The sequence below is a fragment of the Ananas comosus genome, linkage group 5 (genome assembly GCF_001540865.1).
Source record: "Ananas comosus cultivar F153 linkage group 5, ASM154086v1, whole genome shotgun sequence".
In the NCBI taxonomy this organism is placed as follows: domain Eukaryota; kingdom Viridiplantae; phylum Streptophyta; class Magnoliopsida; order Poales; family Bromeliaceae; genus Ananas; species Ananas comosus.
In genome coordinates, this window is record NC_033625.1 from 594,009 (window position 1) to 612,116 (window position 18,108).

At 38.2% G+C, this 18,108-nt stretch overlaps 3 protein-coding genes across 8 annotated transcripts; 2 read left to right on the forward strand and 1 right to left on the reverse strand.

Annotated features, from left to right (window-relative positions):
* On the forward strand, positions 234–6,545 carry LOC109711017 (probable ADP-ribosylation factor GTPase-activating protein AGD14). Of its 3 annotated transcripts, none has more exons than XM_020233886.1 (15): positions 234–615; positions 831–985; positions 1,719–1,780; positions 1,978–2,035; positions 2,161–2,222; positions 2,308–2,401; positions 2,509–2,931; positions 3,921–4,382; positions 4,649–4,834; positions 4,912–5,016; positions 5,112–5,195; positions 5,377–5,530; positions 5,615–5,684; positions 5,871–6,029; positions 6,165–6,545. In XM_020233886.1, exons 2-14 carry the CDS (start codon positions 887–889, stop codon positions 6,007–6,009), a joined length of 1,998 nt encoding a protein of 665 aa, XP_020089475.1. In that variant the 5' UTR covers positions 234–615; positions 831–886; the 3' UTR covers positions 6,010–6,029; positions 6,165–6,545. The 3 variants fall into 3 exon arrangements, with proteins under 3 accessions (XP_020089475.1, XP_020089474.1, XP_020089476.1); XM_020233885.1 differs by having other exon boundaries at positions 235–615; positions 1,978–2,065; XM_020233887.1 differs by lacking the exons at positions 234–615; positions 831–985; positions 1,719–1,780; positions 1,978–2,035 and adding an exon at positions 2,049–2,065 and having other exon boundaries at positions 2,161–2,218.
* Positions 6,682–15,705, reverse strand: LOC109711019 (probable serine incorporator). 4 transcript variants are annotated; one of them, XM_020233890.1, is made up of 14 exons: positions 15,534–15,705; positions 15,300–15,428; positions 10,807–11,114; positions 10,452–10,525; positions 9,928–10,087; positions 9,821–9,845; positions 9,642–9,731; positions 9,127–9,298; positions 8,972–9,045; positions 8,433–8,502; positions 8,046–8,117; positions 7,840–7,973; positions 7,446–7,519; positions 6,682–7,104 (listed from the first exon to the last, which is right to left on the reverse strand). In XM_020233890.1, exons 3-14 carry the CDS (start codon positions 11,009–11,011, stop codon positions 7,046–7,048), a joined length of 1,209 nt encoding a protein of 402 aa, XP_020089479.1. In that variant the 5' UTR covers positions 11,012–11,114; positions 15,300–15,428; positions 15,534–15,705; the 3' UTR covers positions 6,682–7,045. The 4 variants fall into 4 exon arrangements, with proteins under 4 accessions (XP_020089479.1, XP_020089478.1, XP_020089477.1 ...); XM_020233889.1 differs by having other exon boundaries at positions 15,360–15,446; XM_020233888.1 differs by having other exon boundaries at positions 15,300–15,446.
* Positions 16,620–17,505, forward strand: LOC109710039 (multiprotein-bridging factor 1c). Its single transcript, XM_020232457.1, has one exon. The coding sequence runs from the start codon at positions 16,945–16,947 to the stop codon at positions 17,377–17,379; it is 435 nt and encodes a 144-aa protein (XP_020088046.1). The 5' UTR covers positions 16,620–16,944; the 3' UTR covers positions 17,380–17,505.

The following is an 18,108-nucleotide window of genomic DNA, read 5'->3' on the forward strand; positions in this document are numbered from 1 at the left end:
CCCGGCCTACCCGACCCAATTTAGTAGGAGGGACAGGGCCCATTGGACCTGTTTGGTATTTGCAGCATAAGTAGAGTGTTTGGGCTGAGACTCGAAACAATCCGGCCCGAATCAAGGCCAGGCCCGATCATGTTCTATGGTAGGTAATAATGTTTACTTCTCATTTCTAATCATCATTTCTCAGAATGTTTCAGGAGTTCTATAATTTTGGAATCATTCATTCACTATTTATTTCTAGAGGTTGGGTAAGTCGACGGTAATCGGAGGATAATTACCATCCGTCGACCGGGGACAACCGGTTCCCCAACGGCTTAAGGAGGGGCGACGTTTCATGTGATTGACCGGAGAGCACACAGCGAGCCTAATCTCTCTCCCTTCCTCTCCTCTCTCTCTCTCTCTCTCTCTCTCTCTCTCTCTCTACCGAAACGAGAAACTAAAAGGGGGAGAAAAGGATCGAGATTCTCGCTAAAGCGGGAAGTTATTTACTAATCGACAAATATTTGGCGAATTCAACTGGATCGTAGGTTCTTCGCCTCTTCGTCCATTTGATGCGTTTGGATCTTACCGTTATTGGAGGGATTCTTCGGTTTCAATCGTAATTCCAGGTTGAATTAGGTATGATCTTATTAGTTTCGTTTCGATTTATAGATTCTATCGAGTTTACAATGTCAATTATGAGATTTGATTGTAGATCTGGGCGATTTTGGTTTACTATTGCGAAATTTTGATTGGATTATGTTCTTAGATGGGGTTTTCGCCACATTTTTGGTGTGGTGTGTTCATTTTGGATAAGATCTAATTTGCTTTGATCTTTGTTCCGCTGGAGTTAGATCTGGTACCCAGTTGAGAAGATTAGAGGAAGCGATTGTGGAATTTGGAGGAGGGAATGGCGAATCGGATGAAAGAGGATGAGAAAAATGAGAAGATTATTCGAGGGCTTCTGAAGCTCCCGGCGAATAAGAGATGCATTAATTGCAATAATCTGGTATGTTTCCTTTAATATGCTAATTGTGATTCTGTCTCTGGTATGTTTCCTTTAATATGCTAATTGTGATTCTGTCTCTGGTATGTATACTTTAATATGCTAATTGTGATTCTGTCTCTGGTATGTATACTTTAATATGCTAATTGTGATTCTGTCTCTGGTATGTATACATGAATATGCTAATTGTGATTCTGTCTGGTAACTTTCCATTTAATATGGACTTTGAAAGAATGAGTGCCATATATGTAAAACTTTGAAAGTCATACTTTGCAAATGAGGTAAAACAATAGTTAGATTGTTATTTGCAAACATTGTTTAGATTGTTACTATCAATTATTGTAGAATTGTGTAATTCAATACTCTTCTCAGAACAAGATAAACCATGCCCTTGTTACAGCTAAATGGCTGAGACATGTCCATGTCAACTTATAATACCCTATAGGAGACTCTCAAACCCTGCGAAGTTTCGGAAATGAGTAAATGGAGTCTCACTAAAATGTATGAGATGCTTACAAATTCTTTACCACCACAAAGAAGTATATTCTGAAGTACTTAACCAACATTGAAAGGATTCCATTATCATGTTGAATGGTGACAGCAACTTTTCTTGGCCAAACTTACTATGCTGTTTAAATGCCTCTTCGCTTTGTTCAGCTTTTCTTGGGAAAAGCTAGTATAATTTTTTAAGATGCATGGTCTCGTTTTAGCAGTACTAACATTAATATGTAAATAGGGACCACAATATGTCTGCGCAAATTTCTGGACCTTCATTTGTACCAACTGCAGTGGAGTACAGTAAGTGATACTTGATTCTTTGAGTTTTTATTTCCATTGTATCTTCTTTAAGTAAGTTTGATGTACTATCTGGTCTCCACAGTGGTAAATGAGATTTATCTGGGTGATGAAAGGATCTACTGATTATAGGACAATCTTGCGTAAACTTGCTCTCTTTTTTTTCTCTGTTTCTCTCTAAAGATTGTTAAATATTGCAGTCGGGAGTTTACACACCGTGTGAAATCGGTGTCAATGGCTAAATTTACTTCACAAGAGGTTAGTGCCCTTCAAGAAGGTGGAAATGAGGTACTCTTGGCCATTCTTTTATATCCTGTACAATTTTATTGCTTTTGGGGCTATTGTGTAACACTTTTGGGTTTTTTATTTTATTCGACTTACAGCGTGCCAGGGAGATATATTTTAAAGAATGGGATCTGCAACGCAACTCATACCCTGACAGCAAGTCTTTACCAGTTCCTTGTCTTTGACTTTTCTATATCCTTGAAATGATATATTGATCCTTATTAATCCTTTTCTTTTGATTCCAGTAACATGGACAAATTGAGAAGCTTCATTAAGCACGTTTATGTGGATCGAAGATATACGGGGGAAAGAAATGTTGACAGGCCTCCAAGGTCAAAGGTGATGTCTAATCGAATGTTGCAGTTTTTTTTTTTTTAAATATTTTTGCTTACTGATAGTGTGGGAAGTTGCTAAAATTTTTTGGATCACCTTGTATGACTTAACAGAGTGAGAGGGAAAATTATGATGAAAATAGAAGGCTAGAATCCTATAGAGGTGGGTCACGAAGTCCACCATATAATGATCGTTATGACAGAGGTTTCAGATTTGCATATGGAGAAAGGAGCCCTGGGTATGATCAAAGTGACTATAGGAGAAGCCCTTGCCACTTCGAGGTGGTAGATGATAGGCGCAGAGATGATAGTTCAGGCAGTGGGGTCCAGAATCGAAGGTTTGAAGATCGTAAATATCCAGAAGCATTGAAACCTGAGGGTGGTTCACCGAATTATCAGAAAGATATCGATGGATCAAGCCCACCAGTAATACGGCCCGTAAGGGATATATTGGGCGATGATGCACCTCCACTTCTGGTTGGAGAGCCTCATAAATCAAACGGAACAAAAGCCGGCGATAATACACCACAAACCCAGGTGGATATTTCTATTCTTTTAGAACAGAAGTTCTGTATGGAGCTCCTCATAGAAGAATTTGTAAGAATAGCAGAAGGACGCTTTATGACAGCCCCTCCCACCCAACAATATACTTATTCCTGATTTAAAACTTACTTTTTGAGAAAAAGTTGGTTTGGTGGCCTAGGTGGAAAGCAATAGTTAAATGAAGAACATCGAAGCTCCCCGTATACTATCTTCTATAAGGAGCTCCCTGTAAAACTTCTGCTCATTTTTTGTGGAATATCCTTTAAATTTTGCAAATTAGTATATTCTTTGTTGTAGTTTTCTTCTTTAATTGTCTTGTTCATTTTTCCGAATTCTTGGATCTTGCACATTTACTAGTACATAACAATATTGGCATTTATATAGGATGTTATTTTTCACATTTCTTCTTTGTCTTGACTCTTTTGTGATTCGAACTATGTTAGAGAATTTGCCTAGTAGTATAAGAAAGTAGTATGGAATCTACTAAGTAGTGCCCTATTGATGCTTGCTATTGCTCAGTCTTGTTGAGTGGCAACGCTTTCTAGAGGTTGGCACGGGATTATCTCTCTGTTGCATAAGTTGCTAATTCTTCTATCAAAGTAGTGCTCTATTGATGCCTATTGTTGGTAAAAGCGTTAATCCTCTACTATGTGGGCTTCTTGTTGGAATCTGCAGTAGAAGTATTCTATCGTTGACTTATCTGATCCGTGGTCTCGTTCTCCACAAATATGGGTAGACTCTATGTATTCTCTGAGTAATGCAGTAGTGATTAGTGGATATGAAAACCGTTTAAGTACTAGTAGGATGCTTCAATTTGGTATGTTAGTACAACCTCCACTTATTCTTTATTCCCAATTTGACCACATGAATGTCTTTCATGCGATGCTGCTTCCTTGAACTGCATTTTGTTCTTAAGAAATTGTAATTCTTTTAACTATTTAGGCCCTATAAGTGCTTTGTCCTTATAAGTTCTACAATCGCAGAGGACTTCTTCCCCAAGCAGCATCGAATCTGCTGAAGGGAACTCCACCCAGCCAAAGGTGGAAAATTCAGTTAGTTTGATTGATTTCAGTGCGGATCCTGATCCACCTGTTGCAGCACCACCACCACAACAGCAACAACAAGCTCCTCAACAAACCAATTCTCCGTCAACTAATGGTGGTGAGTGGGCAGCTTTCGATGCGTTCGGTCAGCAGAAAGCTCCTCAAGTGGCTTCAAGTTCAAACCCTCTGGAATCTGCACTGGCACAATTATCTCTTCCAGGATCTACATCTACTGTGAATACTTCAACAATGCCTGCTCCTGTTGATACTGCTCCAAAAACTAATGATGGAGGGCAGTTGCCCGTGACCCGACAGTCACAGTCTTCACTTTTTCCTGGTGCAGTTAACCAGCCTTCAGAGTTATTCTTTGATGCACCTGCTGCTGGAGTTCCCAACGAGCAGGTAAATACATTTCAGGTTTATGCAGATGGCATGCACATTTATCTATATACACCACCGTACTTCAAAAATTGTCCTACTTCTTGTATTAGATGACCTCAACTTAAGGGCATTTTTGGTAAGAAACAGCAATTCAGAGTTCCCAAGGAAAAGGCTGTTTTAATTGTTGGGAAAATATATGTGAAGGCCCCAATATATTTTGCTATCGCTAGTGCCTTAGGAATAGGCTCTGTTAATTTATAAGGTGTTACTTTCTGTTCCCCTTTCAGCTGCGGAGTTCATCGGTGGAACCAAGCATTCAGGGACCTTCTTTAACTACAGCACCTGTCCCAGCTGATACAGTGGATGCCAATGCATCTCATATTGCAAAAAGACCTCCTCAAGAAACTAGTGTAATTTCAACACAACCAGCTTCCATGGGCAGTAAATCTACTGGAAGGAAAGAACTTCCACAGGTACCATAAGTCATACCGCTGCTCGTGAACTACATTTTGGTGGAATCATTGACATTTAATACATGATATGTCTGCAGGATTTTTTCACTTCGCTTTATCCTTCATCAGCTGCATCGCTGCCAGGCTGGCAAAGAGGCCCACTGCTTGGAATGGGCTATGCCATGCAATATCCTACTGCAGTCGTATGTTTTGTTTTTTTGTTTGAAAGAATATAATAATAATCTCCTATCTGTTTTTCGACTCTCTAAACATGTGTGACCAGAATTTCATTTTCCAGGCAATGCCAACATTACCTCAGCCATCAAAATCTGTTAATCCATTTGATCTTGCAAGTGAGCCAGCTACAATTCAGGCTCCCATGGTATGCAAGCCTTTCATCCTTTTACTGATGTTAAATTGCGTGAGAATTTAGCAAGAGGTTAATGCCCTCAGTTTGAGTAACCAATAGAAATCTTGGTCCTTCTTGCTTATCTTTTTTCTTTTTTCATTTTGTTTTCTCTTCTGTTTATAAAATTTGATGTTCTCCTTCATGCTTAAATCAGTTTCCATCGATGACATCTCTGCAAGGGGCATTACCAAACTTGCCTGGTCAGCAACCTTTAGTCCGCACCTCCATCTTTGAAGGGGGTTCTCCACGATGGGTGCCCCCACAACCACTCACCCACCAAATGTCTTATCCCTCGGCCATGCCTCCAGGTTTCACTTTTGTAATAGTTTGATTTTGTTTGTTCTCCAACAATTTTTAGGCTTATGTTTTTAATTTTTGAGTCAAAATGTCAGGCCATTACATGATGCACCAGTTTCCAAATAACATGCCCCAGCAAGCTCCTAACAGTGTAATGCCTGTCCTGTAAGTTCTCTTACGAGCTTATTATTTTTTTGAGCTAATTAAGAAGCATAAAATACTGCCAGAATGCTATTTCCCGACTTATTGATCAGGTTACTTTTTTAAATGCAACTAAGAACGCCGCACTGTTATTATCCTAATTTACGTGGAATTAATTATTCTCTTCAATCTCCTTTTGTATTATTGCAGGCAACAAGGACCGTTAGGCCCCAGCAATGAGGTAAATGCTTTTGGCACTCCAGGGATGGATCAACATTCAACCGCCGGATACTCCCAGCCAAGCACCCCAAATTCTTTCAGCTCTGTTGGAGGAAACCCCTTTGGATAGATCAATACACAAAATAGGAAGTAAATTATCATTTATTTAATTTTATTTGTGCTTAGCATCTTTACCATTCGTCAAACCAAGGGCTTGCCATCCTGGAGGTTTTTTTGTCTAGTTGCTTTACGAACTGAAGAGCGAAATTTGTTGTTTCGTTGTAGCTGGTTTGTGAACTGTGAAGAGAAGGGGTCTAATTATCACCTATTCTTGGGGAAAAGGAGCCATCTGAAGGGGTAGCTGGTAGTTGTGAAACGCCTATTGATGTAAATTACTATTTGTTACGAAGCATGGCTATTCTTATATAGCCCTGCGTCGAAGAAGAGTGTGTGGTCCTTCCTATACATAAGTTGGAAACTGTTGAGGTACTGCACTTTATTCTGGGCTTGCTATTTTCTGTCTTCCTGTAAGTGTGTTTGATTCGGGTTTGCGGGAAACACCATTTATTTCTTTTCACTGTGATGGGCTTTGTATTACATGAGAATTATATTCATACATGTAGAGTGAAAAATAAATATGATAATTCTTTTGAGTTATTCTCTCTATATGGCTATTACTACATTCTTTTTGGAGAATTTCCTTTGCCTCTCCTCTGATTTTATACTTGTTTATTGGATTATTCATGTTTAGCATATCTGCATATTTTGTTTGACCTAACCATGCAATATATAGTGTTGCTAGTATTCAAAATACTGTAATACCTGTTTAATTGGATATGTATTATGTAGTACTGCAGTACAAAATCTTCAAGCCAACGAAGTTACTTCGCGAGACTCATAATCACTGTCTTATGGATCTTTCCCTAACATCTCCGCCGACAATTTAGTTCTCAGTTATCTACAAATATTTTGTGCTTACACTAAATACAATGATGCATTTGCTATATATGGGGAAAATTTTACACAGTCGAAGCTACCCAGATGAAACTTCTTTTGCCCTGATAACTGGTGAAGCTCTTCGGCTGAGTTGTATTGATTTCTTTTGTACACTAAAATATGCTGATGTGGAATTTAGAGTATGTGATCTGCATTCGTTTTGAGCATTACTACGTCGACTCAACCTGCCTTCGATTCTTCCAAACAAGGGGAGCAACCAGCATCCAAACTGCAAATAAAAACATCATAGCATTCTTTTATTGGCCAAGAGTAAACATCTTAGTATTCTAATTTTCTTCTTTGTGTGTCGTGTAGATTAGTGACTCTCTAGTTTGGTTTAGATAGCTGCTTGATTCCACCTTCTTTTTGTAGATTAAGATAAATTTGGGTTGTGTACTCCTTTGGATAGCTCTTGTGTGCGGATACAAGTTTATACTGTATATGGTTGTGGGGATACAATCGTACAAGCCCACATCCCAGCGGCAGCGCTGAGTGGCGGTGGCGATAGTATTAATATATCTTTTAGAAAATTTAGTATATAGCTAAACATTAATACGGATTAATACATACCGTACACAACCGAAGCAAGCCATTCGTTCACAATCCTGACCCATGTACTGGCCCATCCGACGTCTATTGTCCATCTGTGAAAGCCAGATATAAGCAGCGTATAGTGTAGTAAAGAATGGAACAAAAGAAATGTTAGTGCGCATGAAAATCTAAATACAGATGTGAGATATCTCAAAAGCAAATAAAGAAGTCTGGAGCCAGACTTCTACAGGAGACTTGTTGAATTTGGTTGAAAAAGAATTTATTCACAAAGTTCAAGGATATGATCGTTCAATTTATAGAAATTGAACGCATGAGAAGAAATGCGCTAACTTGTTATAGCCCAGCAAGCAAATTTTTCCTCTATATATAACTTGAAAGATCAATATTCGAGTTCAATGAGATGTGAACTTACTTTTGCATGGTTTTATGTGCATTCCACCCAATGAATAGCATTGCAAAATACATCGCCCCCATGGCAAAGACAAAATGGAAGAAGCCGTATCCATAGGGAACATCATCCTCTGACTCTGTTTCAGCTTTCGTGAACTGCATATGTTGGATTTCAAGTCGTGAAGTGATTGGTGATGAAAGCCAATATTTTAACCTTTGATAACTTACCTGAAAGCATTTGGAATCGATTCCTGTTGAAAATGTTGCCATGACTATGGCAAGCACAGCAATAACGAAGCTCTGCAAGGAATGAAGATATGAACAAATGAAAAATAGGAGGAAGGAATATGTATTTACAAGATATGCAAGTAGTCCTTAGGTCAAGCACAGCAGCTTGATATAAGATATAACGGCATTGTCTATATGACTGGCTAAAAGATTATGCAGAAGACATGACTATCATGAGACATCAATGGTGCTCGGAGAAGTATTTTTCTTTTTGAAGTTCAACTCCTAGAAATTAATAAGGCATTTCATGATTATCTTGTCCAACACCTCAAAACAACTAAAGATTTCCTGAGAGAAGTAAATAAGATTTCTTGAGGATGTAATTACCACAATAGTTAACCAGTCTGCATTTGTTGCAGCTTGTGCTTTCTTGTTACAGATCTCTGTCTGTGGCTCACTGGCATGGATACAAAAGGGGAAGAGAATAAAAACCATAGTAGTGCTAATAGGTGACGGGCTGCTAAAGAAGGCCAGAAAACGCTTAGTAATTGGAGAATATCTTTTCCCCAAGAATAACCCTTACACAATCTATATACAGAATAAGCCCGAGTAAAATTATTTACAACGCTGACCCTCTATCTTGCTACGTTTATGCCACATCAGTGCAGTAGAGGATTCAGTCTTTTCTCATGCTAAACATGGCTTTCTAAACACTGCGAAAAAGGCCTATTGCACCAACATGTTCCCTATATAAGTAGCAGGAAGAGCGTCACTTTTTTGGAAATTCTTTTTTGCACCAGATCATTTCAACAAATCAATTTTTATGTATGCTCATTTTGGGAAAAAGGCCCTTAGACAAGTATCCCAGATTGGAGTATTTTAAAGTAAATGCAAAACCAAACGTTTGAGAATAGAAAGAAGGTTACCTTCTAAGAGCAGACCAGCAAAGAAATACGACATACAATCCCATTATACCTGGTGCAAGGAATCCTGCTTTCACCTATTGCGATAGATATGATTATATTATAAGTTCTGTTTATAATTAACAGAGCCTGAAGTGAAGACTTATTGGTTCGTTTACCTTCGAGTGAATTGAGACAAAAGTCATGAGTTGCAGAAGCCCCAGTGTCAAAGTGATAAAGAGGATGTTAAGACTGCATGATGGCTTTGGTGCATACCATATGTACATCAAAACAATTCCGACAACGGATGCGAGATAAGTGGTTATACAAACAACCAACACTTGGATGCGGCTGCATGATATTTACAGTCATTGTCACATTAGACATTTAACAAAACGGTGATGACTACATTGTAGATGTATCGGCACTTACGTCATAACTTATGCAAGCTGAGTATGGTGCAAATAATTCTATTTGTTGATGTTTGAAGATCATAATATTTCTTTTGAAACTCAAATTATCTAGTGCAATCGTAGAAGGGCTGCATTAAGAATCTTCACCATATTTTTCATCAAAAATTTGCTTTATGTAACTTAACATTGTCAACGTAACTAAAAAAGATGGAAAAACAACTGAGTACGTTAAAAAACAAAGCATCTCAATGCAGTTTGAGTGAATGAAATTAAGAACATACCATCTTTTTGCAATTTTCTCTGTCCGGCAACAGTCATTGAGCCAAGTTATGAAGCTGATCACACTGATCAGTTGAATTAGAAGAAATACCCTGATAAATAATAAAGGGATTGAGGATACAGCAGAAACAAGAAATGGACTAAAGATAGGATAGATTGAAGGTTGAGCCTTGATACCCACCCAGCACCAAAGTGTGCAATTTTCCCTGTGAAATGCCAAAAAACTATTCTCAACATAAACAAATAGTGGGACCATAGACAGTTACAGAGTTCAAAACAAAGACTAACCATAAAGCTGGATAAATGCCGAGGGTATAAAAAATGGAATAACCATGAAACTGAGCCACATGATTATCTTTGCTGGCCACCATTCAGAGTGCCATGAATTGCGTGGATCGTCCACCTTCTTCGTGTTGACAGTTGAGAGGAACATGGCAAAGAAGAACAGCTAAGTTCTCAATTGAGGATCAGCAAATTGCATTTTGTGGCTGTGACTTTAGACTAGATTTATAAAATATAATTTCTGACAAAAAAGCACGAAAAGTTTAAGTCTTTTCTATTCCCAAGGCAATGAAATTGACATGCTGTGTCTGTTTGCCATGACATTTGGAATAGTTACGTTCTCTACGAATTAATAGTTATTCAAATGGCAAACGAAATATTTGGAGTTTTCATCATGATAGAAGCAAAATTGAGCTTTTGTAATCCAAAGGCAAAAGCTCCAATGAACTTTTGATGCCGCCAAAAACTGTTTGGAAGGATATCAAATTGTTGCATGAAATGACTGTTACAAAATGCATAAAAAAGGATACAAAACAGCCAAAGCTAATGCGGAGCACGCCCTCTGCACCCAAACAGTAACGAGCACCATGGCAACCTTTTAGTCCTGCATTAATCAGACTATAACATGAGTAAGTGCTTGTTTGGCATACCTCCGCTTCAGATTCTCTAAATTCTTAAACTGGACTCGAGATTTTTTTTCGATAGAATTTAATATATGGACTTGAATTAAATGAGAGTAAAATAAACAAGAGTAAGAGCCTGAAAAAACTTAGAATCCCCTGCGCTAACGCCATGTCAAGTTACTATTTCTCTTTAGAAATTTAAGTTGCTAGAGCTTGACATTTAAATACTCCATGCCTCGAGATTTTAAGAAGTATTGCATACTCTGAAGCTCAGAGAGCGCGGAGTGGCCGTAGTCACGGATGGTCCAAGCCAAGAGGTTGGTGACGAGGAAAATGAGGGCGTAGACGTAGCGGGCCATGGAAGGGTTGGGGCCGAGGCAGAAGTGGGTGCAGCACGAGTCCTCCATAAACTGTGCATACCTCTCTCTGCTGCTCACTTGATGCTCCATCATGCTCTCGTTCGTCATGAGTCAAAAATCACATGCACGCTCTCCGCATTCACCGGCTAAATTATATACCACACGGCCCCAAGACTCTTCTCTCCACTTAGAATGTTTTTTTTTTTCTTTGCTGTTAAGAGATGCAACAAAATGTAAATGTGCTTCACAGAAATGATGTTGGCAAATCAAATACATTGCGTTTTTGAGAATTAACAAGAATAGCATGATTAATGAGAAAAATTTGAGACGGATTCAATAGCAATATCCTCGTACAGTAATACATGTACAGGTGTGACTAAAGAACGAAAATACATAAGAACATCTCTGTGTAACTAGCCCCTCATCAAGAAACTTACAAGTTTGCTAGTTCATCATTCTGAGCCTGAAACTTTCTTTTCCTTTTTTATTCCATGAAGAAAAAAAAAAAAAAAAAACAGTGCTAATACCATATAAGAAATGCTTGTATTTTATTCTTAATTATGGGAAACATTAACACCTTTACCGAAAATAAATAAAAAATTAGTAATAAACAAGTGTTTAAATCTAACCGATTCGGTTTCAGAAAAAGCAACGAGAAAGAAAGAACCACAAAATCCTAGCTAATAACACTAACTTATACGTCAAAAACCGAGAGAGATGAGAGTAAGTTTAAGCCCCACGAGAAATCCATGATGGTGTGTTACGCTAGCTGCTGAATAACTTCGTAGGCTTTTTACCGACCGTCCCTAGAGCAAGTGGCAAAGGGCTTGATGGTTGTTACCCGATACCCAAATTTGAATCCTAGTTGATTCACATTTTTAGCTAAATTTATTTCTAAATGAAATAAACAAAACGGATAACGTGCTATCTATCTCTCAAAAAACTTCGTAGGCTTTTGTATACTCCCTTTGGACAGTTTGGAACAAAGATTTATGGAACTGCTCTTTTGTTCTTAGATGCTATCAAAATTTCTATTCAGTTACTCAGCGAGCGTGGCTGCATGGGCCGCATGAATCGGATCTCTAGAGTATATTAACTGAGTCAACCTGGTTTTAAAGTATCCCTTTATTTTATTGTATTTTTAATATGGAGAGTCGAATAGACTCTTCGACCGATTCAGTTTGGACCGAGTAGAGCTCACCCTACTGAAACATAGCCCCGTGGCGGCTGTGTGCCATATCAGTGTCCCGATATGTGTGGCTTGAAAATTGGTGTGCTTATATGCAGCTTAGATAGAACCCCATTTGGGCCAGAAATGGAAATCCATTATTCCCAAAACAGGCCCTGGAGTCTGATAAAGTCGCAAAGGTTACATTGATGTTGTTACCAATTGGGCTTGGGGCCGTGTTACAAGCATAGTTAGTTAATTTGAATTCGGCAAAAATTCAGCACAGGTATAATACGCATAAAATTTATTTTCTAATTTTTAAATTCGTTAAAAAATTCGGCTTAAAAAATAGATTCGGTATAAAATATAAAATATAATATATAAAATATAATATAATCTATATTTAAATATAAAAATTATATATTTTTTATTTATATTTTCAATAATTCGGAAATAATTCGGGAATAATTCGCGAATTATTCGGCTGGCCCAAAATTTGCGAATAATTCTCTATCTTTGGAAAACATTCGTAAACGGACCGTTTAATTCGAATTTTCAATAATTCATGAATAATTCGCAAATTAACTAACATAGGTTCAAGAAGCACGAATTTTCTAATTAACACGTCATCTATTTTGCCCACATTATTTGCAATTATGCAAACTGCATTACATATAGGGCGTGTTTGGTTCGAAGTCGGAGTCGGAATCGGAATCGGAATCAAAATAAGCTGGAATCGGAATCGGAATCGGAATGACTCATTACCTAATTCTGTTTGGTTCATCACCTGAATCGGAATTGAAATAAATCATTCCCATTATCAGTGTTTGGTTCAGGTGGATATAAAAAACGTAATCAATTAATATACTAACATTATCTTTATAATATATTAATTTAAATTCAAATTAAAAATTAAATATTAAAAATTTACATCAAAATTTTGAAACAATGTCAAAATTTTAAATCTATTTTTTTAAAAAAAAATAAACTTTGAAGTTGAGTAGATAATTCAAAATATGAAACTAAATTTTAATTTATTCAAATTCAAACTTAAAATTACAATTTAAATTTTAATTTGAATCCATAAATTTAATTTAAGTTTGAAATAAAATTTGAATAAAACTTTATATAAATTAAAATTTAATTTAAATTCAAATTTATAAGTTAGATTCGAAATACTTGATTAAATTTTAATTTTTAATTTAGGTTTAAATTAAAATTTAAAATTATATATTTAATTTTTAAATTTTAACTCATATTTTAATTAAAAAAATTAAAAAAATAAATTTATCGAATAAAATATCCATTACGCATCCGGATTCAACTTTCTATCCGCCCTCCTAGCCGGATTGAAAAAGAGGTGATTGGGGGGATTCCCATTCCACTCGGGAATCGGAATCGAATGGGACTCCGCGTACCAACACCCACAAATGGATTTACTATTCCCGATTCGATTCCAGGGTAAAAAACGAACCAAACACGCCCATAGTATAAAGTAGAGCTCCTGAATTCAACTCTATTGAGCTCCTATTGTTAAAAAATTTTCTACATTTAGGCCCACAAATGATGAATTGAATGTAAGTCAATAAATCTCTCTTCTCAAAAAAAAATATATAATGCATTCCTATATGGGTCCGGCTACTATCCTATTAATAGGATTGGGACCTTATCCTATCAAGATCGATTCGAATGATCGGAATTTAAATTGATAATCGGCACGGTAAGTTGATCTACACAATTAGAAATGTTTAGAAACCAAATTTTGTATTATTTAAAAATCATTATCAGTTCATCTTAAGAGTTGAAAATGAACGGTAATAAATGAATAACCTTCTAAAATAGAGGTTAGACTTCTCAGTTCGTATCAGAGTTATCAAACATTATCTAAATAGTAAAGAATTTTATCAAAAATTCAAACAATTTGAATTGTTCTAAGACCGTAAATAAGCAAACGGCTCATATAGGCCGTCAAAAATTGTCGATTTTACGACACTTTGATCACCATGTAAATCATTATCAAAATTTATGAAATTTAGTTTCTAGATATTTCAAGTACTCTAGATCAACTTCAACGACTCCGATCATCGATTTGAAATCTCGATCATCATGAACAACTTGATAGGACAAGTGCTCCCATCCTATTAATAGGATAGTAACATTAGCCTATATATATATATATATATATATATATATATATATATATATATATATATCCAAAAACTAGAACTATATTACTAACTAATATTTCTTACGGTAAGACAGTCGGAGAATAAAAGCATTGAGAAACAATATTGTTTATTTTTATTTATTTTCATTTCCTTTACTCTATAATGTCATTCCGATAGGTTTTTTCATTAAAAAAAACTTAAAAGCTAAAGATGGAATAAAAGCATAAAATATTTCACTTATAAACCTTCTAGTCATTAGGCCCGTTACTAACTAATATTGTTTCTTTTTTTATTTTCATTTCCTTTACTCTATAATGTCATTCCGATAGTTTTTTTTCATTTAAAAAAAAATTAAAAGTTAAAGATGGACTTAAAGCATAAATATTTCATTTATAAAGATTAACCAATGCAAAAGCATCCGCACCTCGTAGCTTTATCCACGTGGACAGAAATAGAAAAGGCCTAAAAAGAACAAAAGATGCAAACAGAGGACCAAAGTAAGATTGGCTAGACACATTAAATTTTGTCATTTTCATTAAAAAAAAAGAAGAAGAAGAAAATTAATGATCCCTCCATGATCATCACTTTATCAGAGTGCTATTAAGCTCTTATGTACCTTAATTCATACTCTTAGATGATTTGCGGCTTATGATTTGCTACGTAATTCAGTTGATTAACTAATGATATTTCGAAAGCAACCGCACTTAGCAACTTTATCTCCAAAATTAAAGGTGAAATGCGAATATGCGAGATGTATAGGTTGCTTTATGCAAATGCTCATCAAAGCTCACCAGATCTAATTCCCCTCCCGAAGAGAACCAAAAGAAGATAAAGAGGCCCGATTCATCTAATGATTAATCGATCACGACTTTAGGAGCTAACTCCATCGATCGAATTCTTCTTGAAACCAGCAGAGAGGAATTAGTTGAAGTAGCGATTTAGTAGAACCAGATAATTTAGAACGCATGGAAAGAGAAACAGCGAAACAGAGAGAAAGGAAATCAAACTGCCTAGTGTTCGTGAGAAGAAGATGAAACGAATGCATTAGGAAGAACAATACCGCATCAAATGCAACACGCAACGACAATTCGAAGAAGAAGATGCAGAATTAAGAACTCGCCTCGTTCTAAGATCGATCGACGTTGCATTCAATTGCTTCGCCTCTAAGCTTATTTTCCTCCTCTCCGATCTCCAATGGAGAAAGAAACTAGAAGTATTAACGGATCAGATCGAGCGCAACACGCAACAACGATCCAGAAAAGAAGACGACGGCGAAGTAGAGTTGAGAACTCACCAAAACCCTAAGATGGAGCAATGCCGTACTCGAAAAGCTTCCTCTCAGATCTCCAATGGCGAAAGAAAGGAAGAGACCGCGAGGGTTTCGAGAAGCGATCGGTGGGGGTGGAGGGGAAGGGAGGAGTCGTCCTCAGCTTTTTCCGGCCTCATGCTTTACTGCCTCGGGTGGAATCGCATCGCGTTTTTGAGTTAAAATATTTGGGGCTTTGCTTATTTATAGGAGGCCGCAGCGTGCTGTGTACACCAACGAAGCGTTGTTGGACCAATCGGAGACGTCCATTTCGTGGACCCCGCGATCCTAATCACCTCATGGTGGCACTATATTCCCCGACTCTTCCGTATATCGCGGGGTGACCCGGGGTTACAGTTAACGAGGGCCGTTTGATTTCATCAGGACCCGTACAATCTATGAATCACATCCTTGGAAGCAAGAGGGAAAGGTGAAGATTGCTTGGGCGTTTGGGCGATCAGGAGGTGCAGAAGTGGAGCTCGCAAAGCTAATTAATTGCTTGCAAGCCATAGCTCAAAATCCGTTACAGGCACACGTCAAATAAAAGCTTCAGAGGAAAATGATTTGGGCACATTAAAAGTATGCTTAGAAATACATATGACATTTTAGACTACAAGTAGGGCTCAATAATAATAATATATAGTGACGGTATTTTTCATGATCCTACTTAGCATAGCTTCTTACGCGCACTACGATCGGCCACGATAATTTACTACGTGCGCTGTAGAATAGTTTCATTTTCAAATCTTTTTTAAATAAAGAGTCGTATTATAAATCAGAACCCAATTGCTGGGCCAAAAGGTTTATTCGATTTTTGTATTTCGGGTTTTGAATTTTGGCCCAACCCAACTCGAGATCCGGCCTGCTAAGTAGCGGGCCGGATTATATCGTTTGCATCCCTAGAAGGCTAGAATGTTCTCGAACGCCACAGCCTTGCCGCCCAAGTTTCTACAGAGACTACGTACGAGTCGCGACCTTTCTCCCCACGTCTCCATTGAGCTATCCTGAACCGTCGGATAAGATGCTCCTCAAACCTACGGCTGGCTATATATAGCTGCGACGAATTCACCTTCCAGTTACCTTTTATTTCCAAGCCAACGGCCACTACAAGGACAAATAATAAATATATCCTGCGGGCTCGCGCAGGCCTGGACCCATTTTTGCATATTCAGAATCTTCCGGAACCTATAGCAAAATGGCCCCGGCCAACTAACTGTAGTAAACGAACGAAACGATCGAAGAAATCACAGGAACGTTCCAGATTCCCCTTGCCCTTGCCTCCAGCGTCTGGACGTCTATATATACCCACTCTCCCTGAAATTCCCGCTGCGGTCCGTCTCTCGCATCACAAGAAGCTCGGCTCGTAGAGCAAGTAGTAATAATAAAGGAAGCAGCAAGCATGCCGAGCCGATACCCATACCCAGGGGCGCTAACGCAGGACTGGGAGCCCGTGGTGCTGAACCGGCCCAAGCCGAAGGCGGCGGAGACGAAGTCGGCGAAGGCGGTGAACGCGGCGATCCGCGCGGGGGCGGCGGTGGAGACGGTGAAGAAGCACGACGCGGGGACGAACAAGAAGTCGGCGCCGGCTTCGGCGCGGAAGCTGGATGAGGCGACGGAGCCGGTGGGGTTGGAGCGGGTCGGGGCGGAGGTGCGGAGCGCGATCCAGAGGGCGCGGGTGGCGAAGGGGATGAGCCAGGCGGAGCTGGCCAAGCGGATCAACGAGCGCGCGCAGGTGGTGCAGGACTACGAGAGCGGGAAAGCCGTGCCCAGCCACGCCGTGCTCGCCAAGATGGAGAAGGTCCTCGAAGTCAAGCTCAGGGGGAAGTTCAAGTAGTGGTGGTGGTGGTAGTAGTACAAAGGAACGTGAGCAAAAGTTTGAATTTGCTTTGGGTTTTTGGTTAGGGTTTCTGGAAAGAATGCATAGAACAGTGTAGACCTGTCAAGTTGTAGAAAATTTGGTTGTAGAAAAGTTGTTTCTGAATTGCAGTTCTACTTATCCATTTCTTCTGTGGATCAAACAAAGTGTTTGGAACAAAGCTTGGGATATCACAAGCTCAGACCAAAGTTTTAGGCAAAGAAAGAACTGCTTGCGAATAGCACTTAGTGAGAAAAAAGGCGCACACGGCAATTTTGCCAAAGCAAGGAAGAGAGATTTCAAGCTGAGAACATGATTAGAGAACTGAAAAATAAAAACTGAAAGTTTTCAATCAAGCAAATAAAATCAGCTCATGCGCTAGTACGTCGTAACGCAAATATAAGCTGAAATCACTACTAAACACACCAAGGCAATCATAAAGTCCACCTACAAATCTTCTAACAGTCGGAAAGAAATATCATGCAAAGTCAAATGATCACATCAACAACATTATCACGGGCACACAAACAGAGGAAAACCTCAAAACATGAGTGAACGCATAAAACTATTATCCTCTCAAAAGCATAAAAGAATCGGCGCTTCTGACTTTTTAGCCCTTGAATCAAAATTAGTGGTCTCTCTAAAAAAAAAAATCAAAAATTAAAAATGATCAAAAGGACTGATCCAAGGATTAAAAATTTCGAAACA

What these genes read in the sequence shown, in the direction of transcription:
- LOC109711017 (XM_020233885.1), top strand. Translation starts at nt 887, where the DNA reads ATGGCGAATCGGATGAAAGAGGATGAGAAAAATGAGAAGATTATTCGA. An exon ending in ACCAACTGCAGTGGAGTACA is followed by an intron (nt 1,781 to 1,977) that starts GTAAGTGATACT and finishes TAAATATTGCAG; the next exon opens with TCGGGAGTTTACACACCGTG. An exon ending in TCCCTCGGCCATGCCTCCAG is followed by an intron (nt 5,531 to 5,614) that starts GTTTCACTTTTG and finishes TCAAAATGTCAG; the next exon opens with GCCATTACATGATGCACCAG.
- LOC109711019 (XM_020233891.1), bottom strand. Translation starts at nt 11,011, where the DNA reads ATGACGAACGAGAGCATGATGGAGCATCAAGTGAGCAGCAGAGAGAGG. An exon ending in GAGAAAATTGCAAAAAGATG is followed by an intron (nt 9,299 to 9,641) that starts GTATGTTCTTAA and finishes AATATCATGCAG; the next exon opens with CCGCATCCAAGTGTTGGTTG. An exon ending in TGCTGGTCTGCTCTTAGAAG is followed by an intron (nt 8,503 to 8,971) that starts GTAACCTTCTTT and finishes TATCCATGCCAG; the next exon opens with TGAGCCACAGACAGAGATCT.
- LOC109710039 (XM_020232457.1), top strand. Translation starts at nt 16,945, where the DNA reads ATGCCGAGCCGATACCCATACCCAGGGGCGCTAACGCAGGACTGGGAG.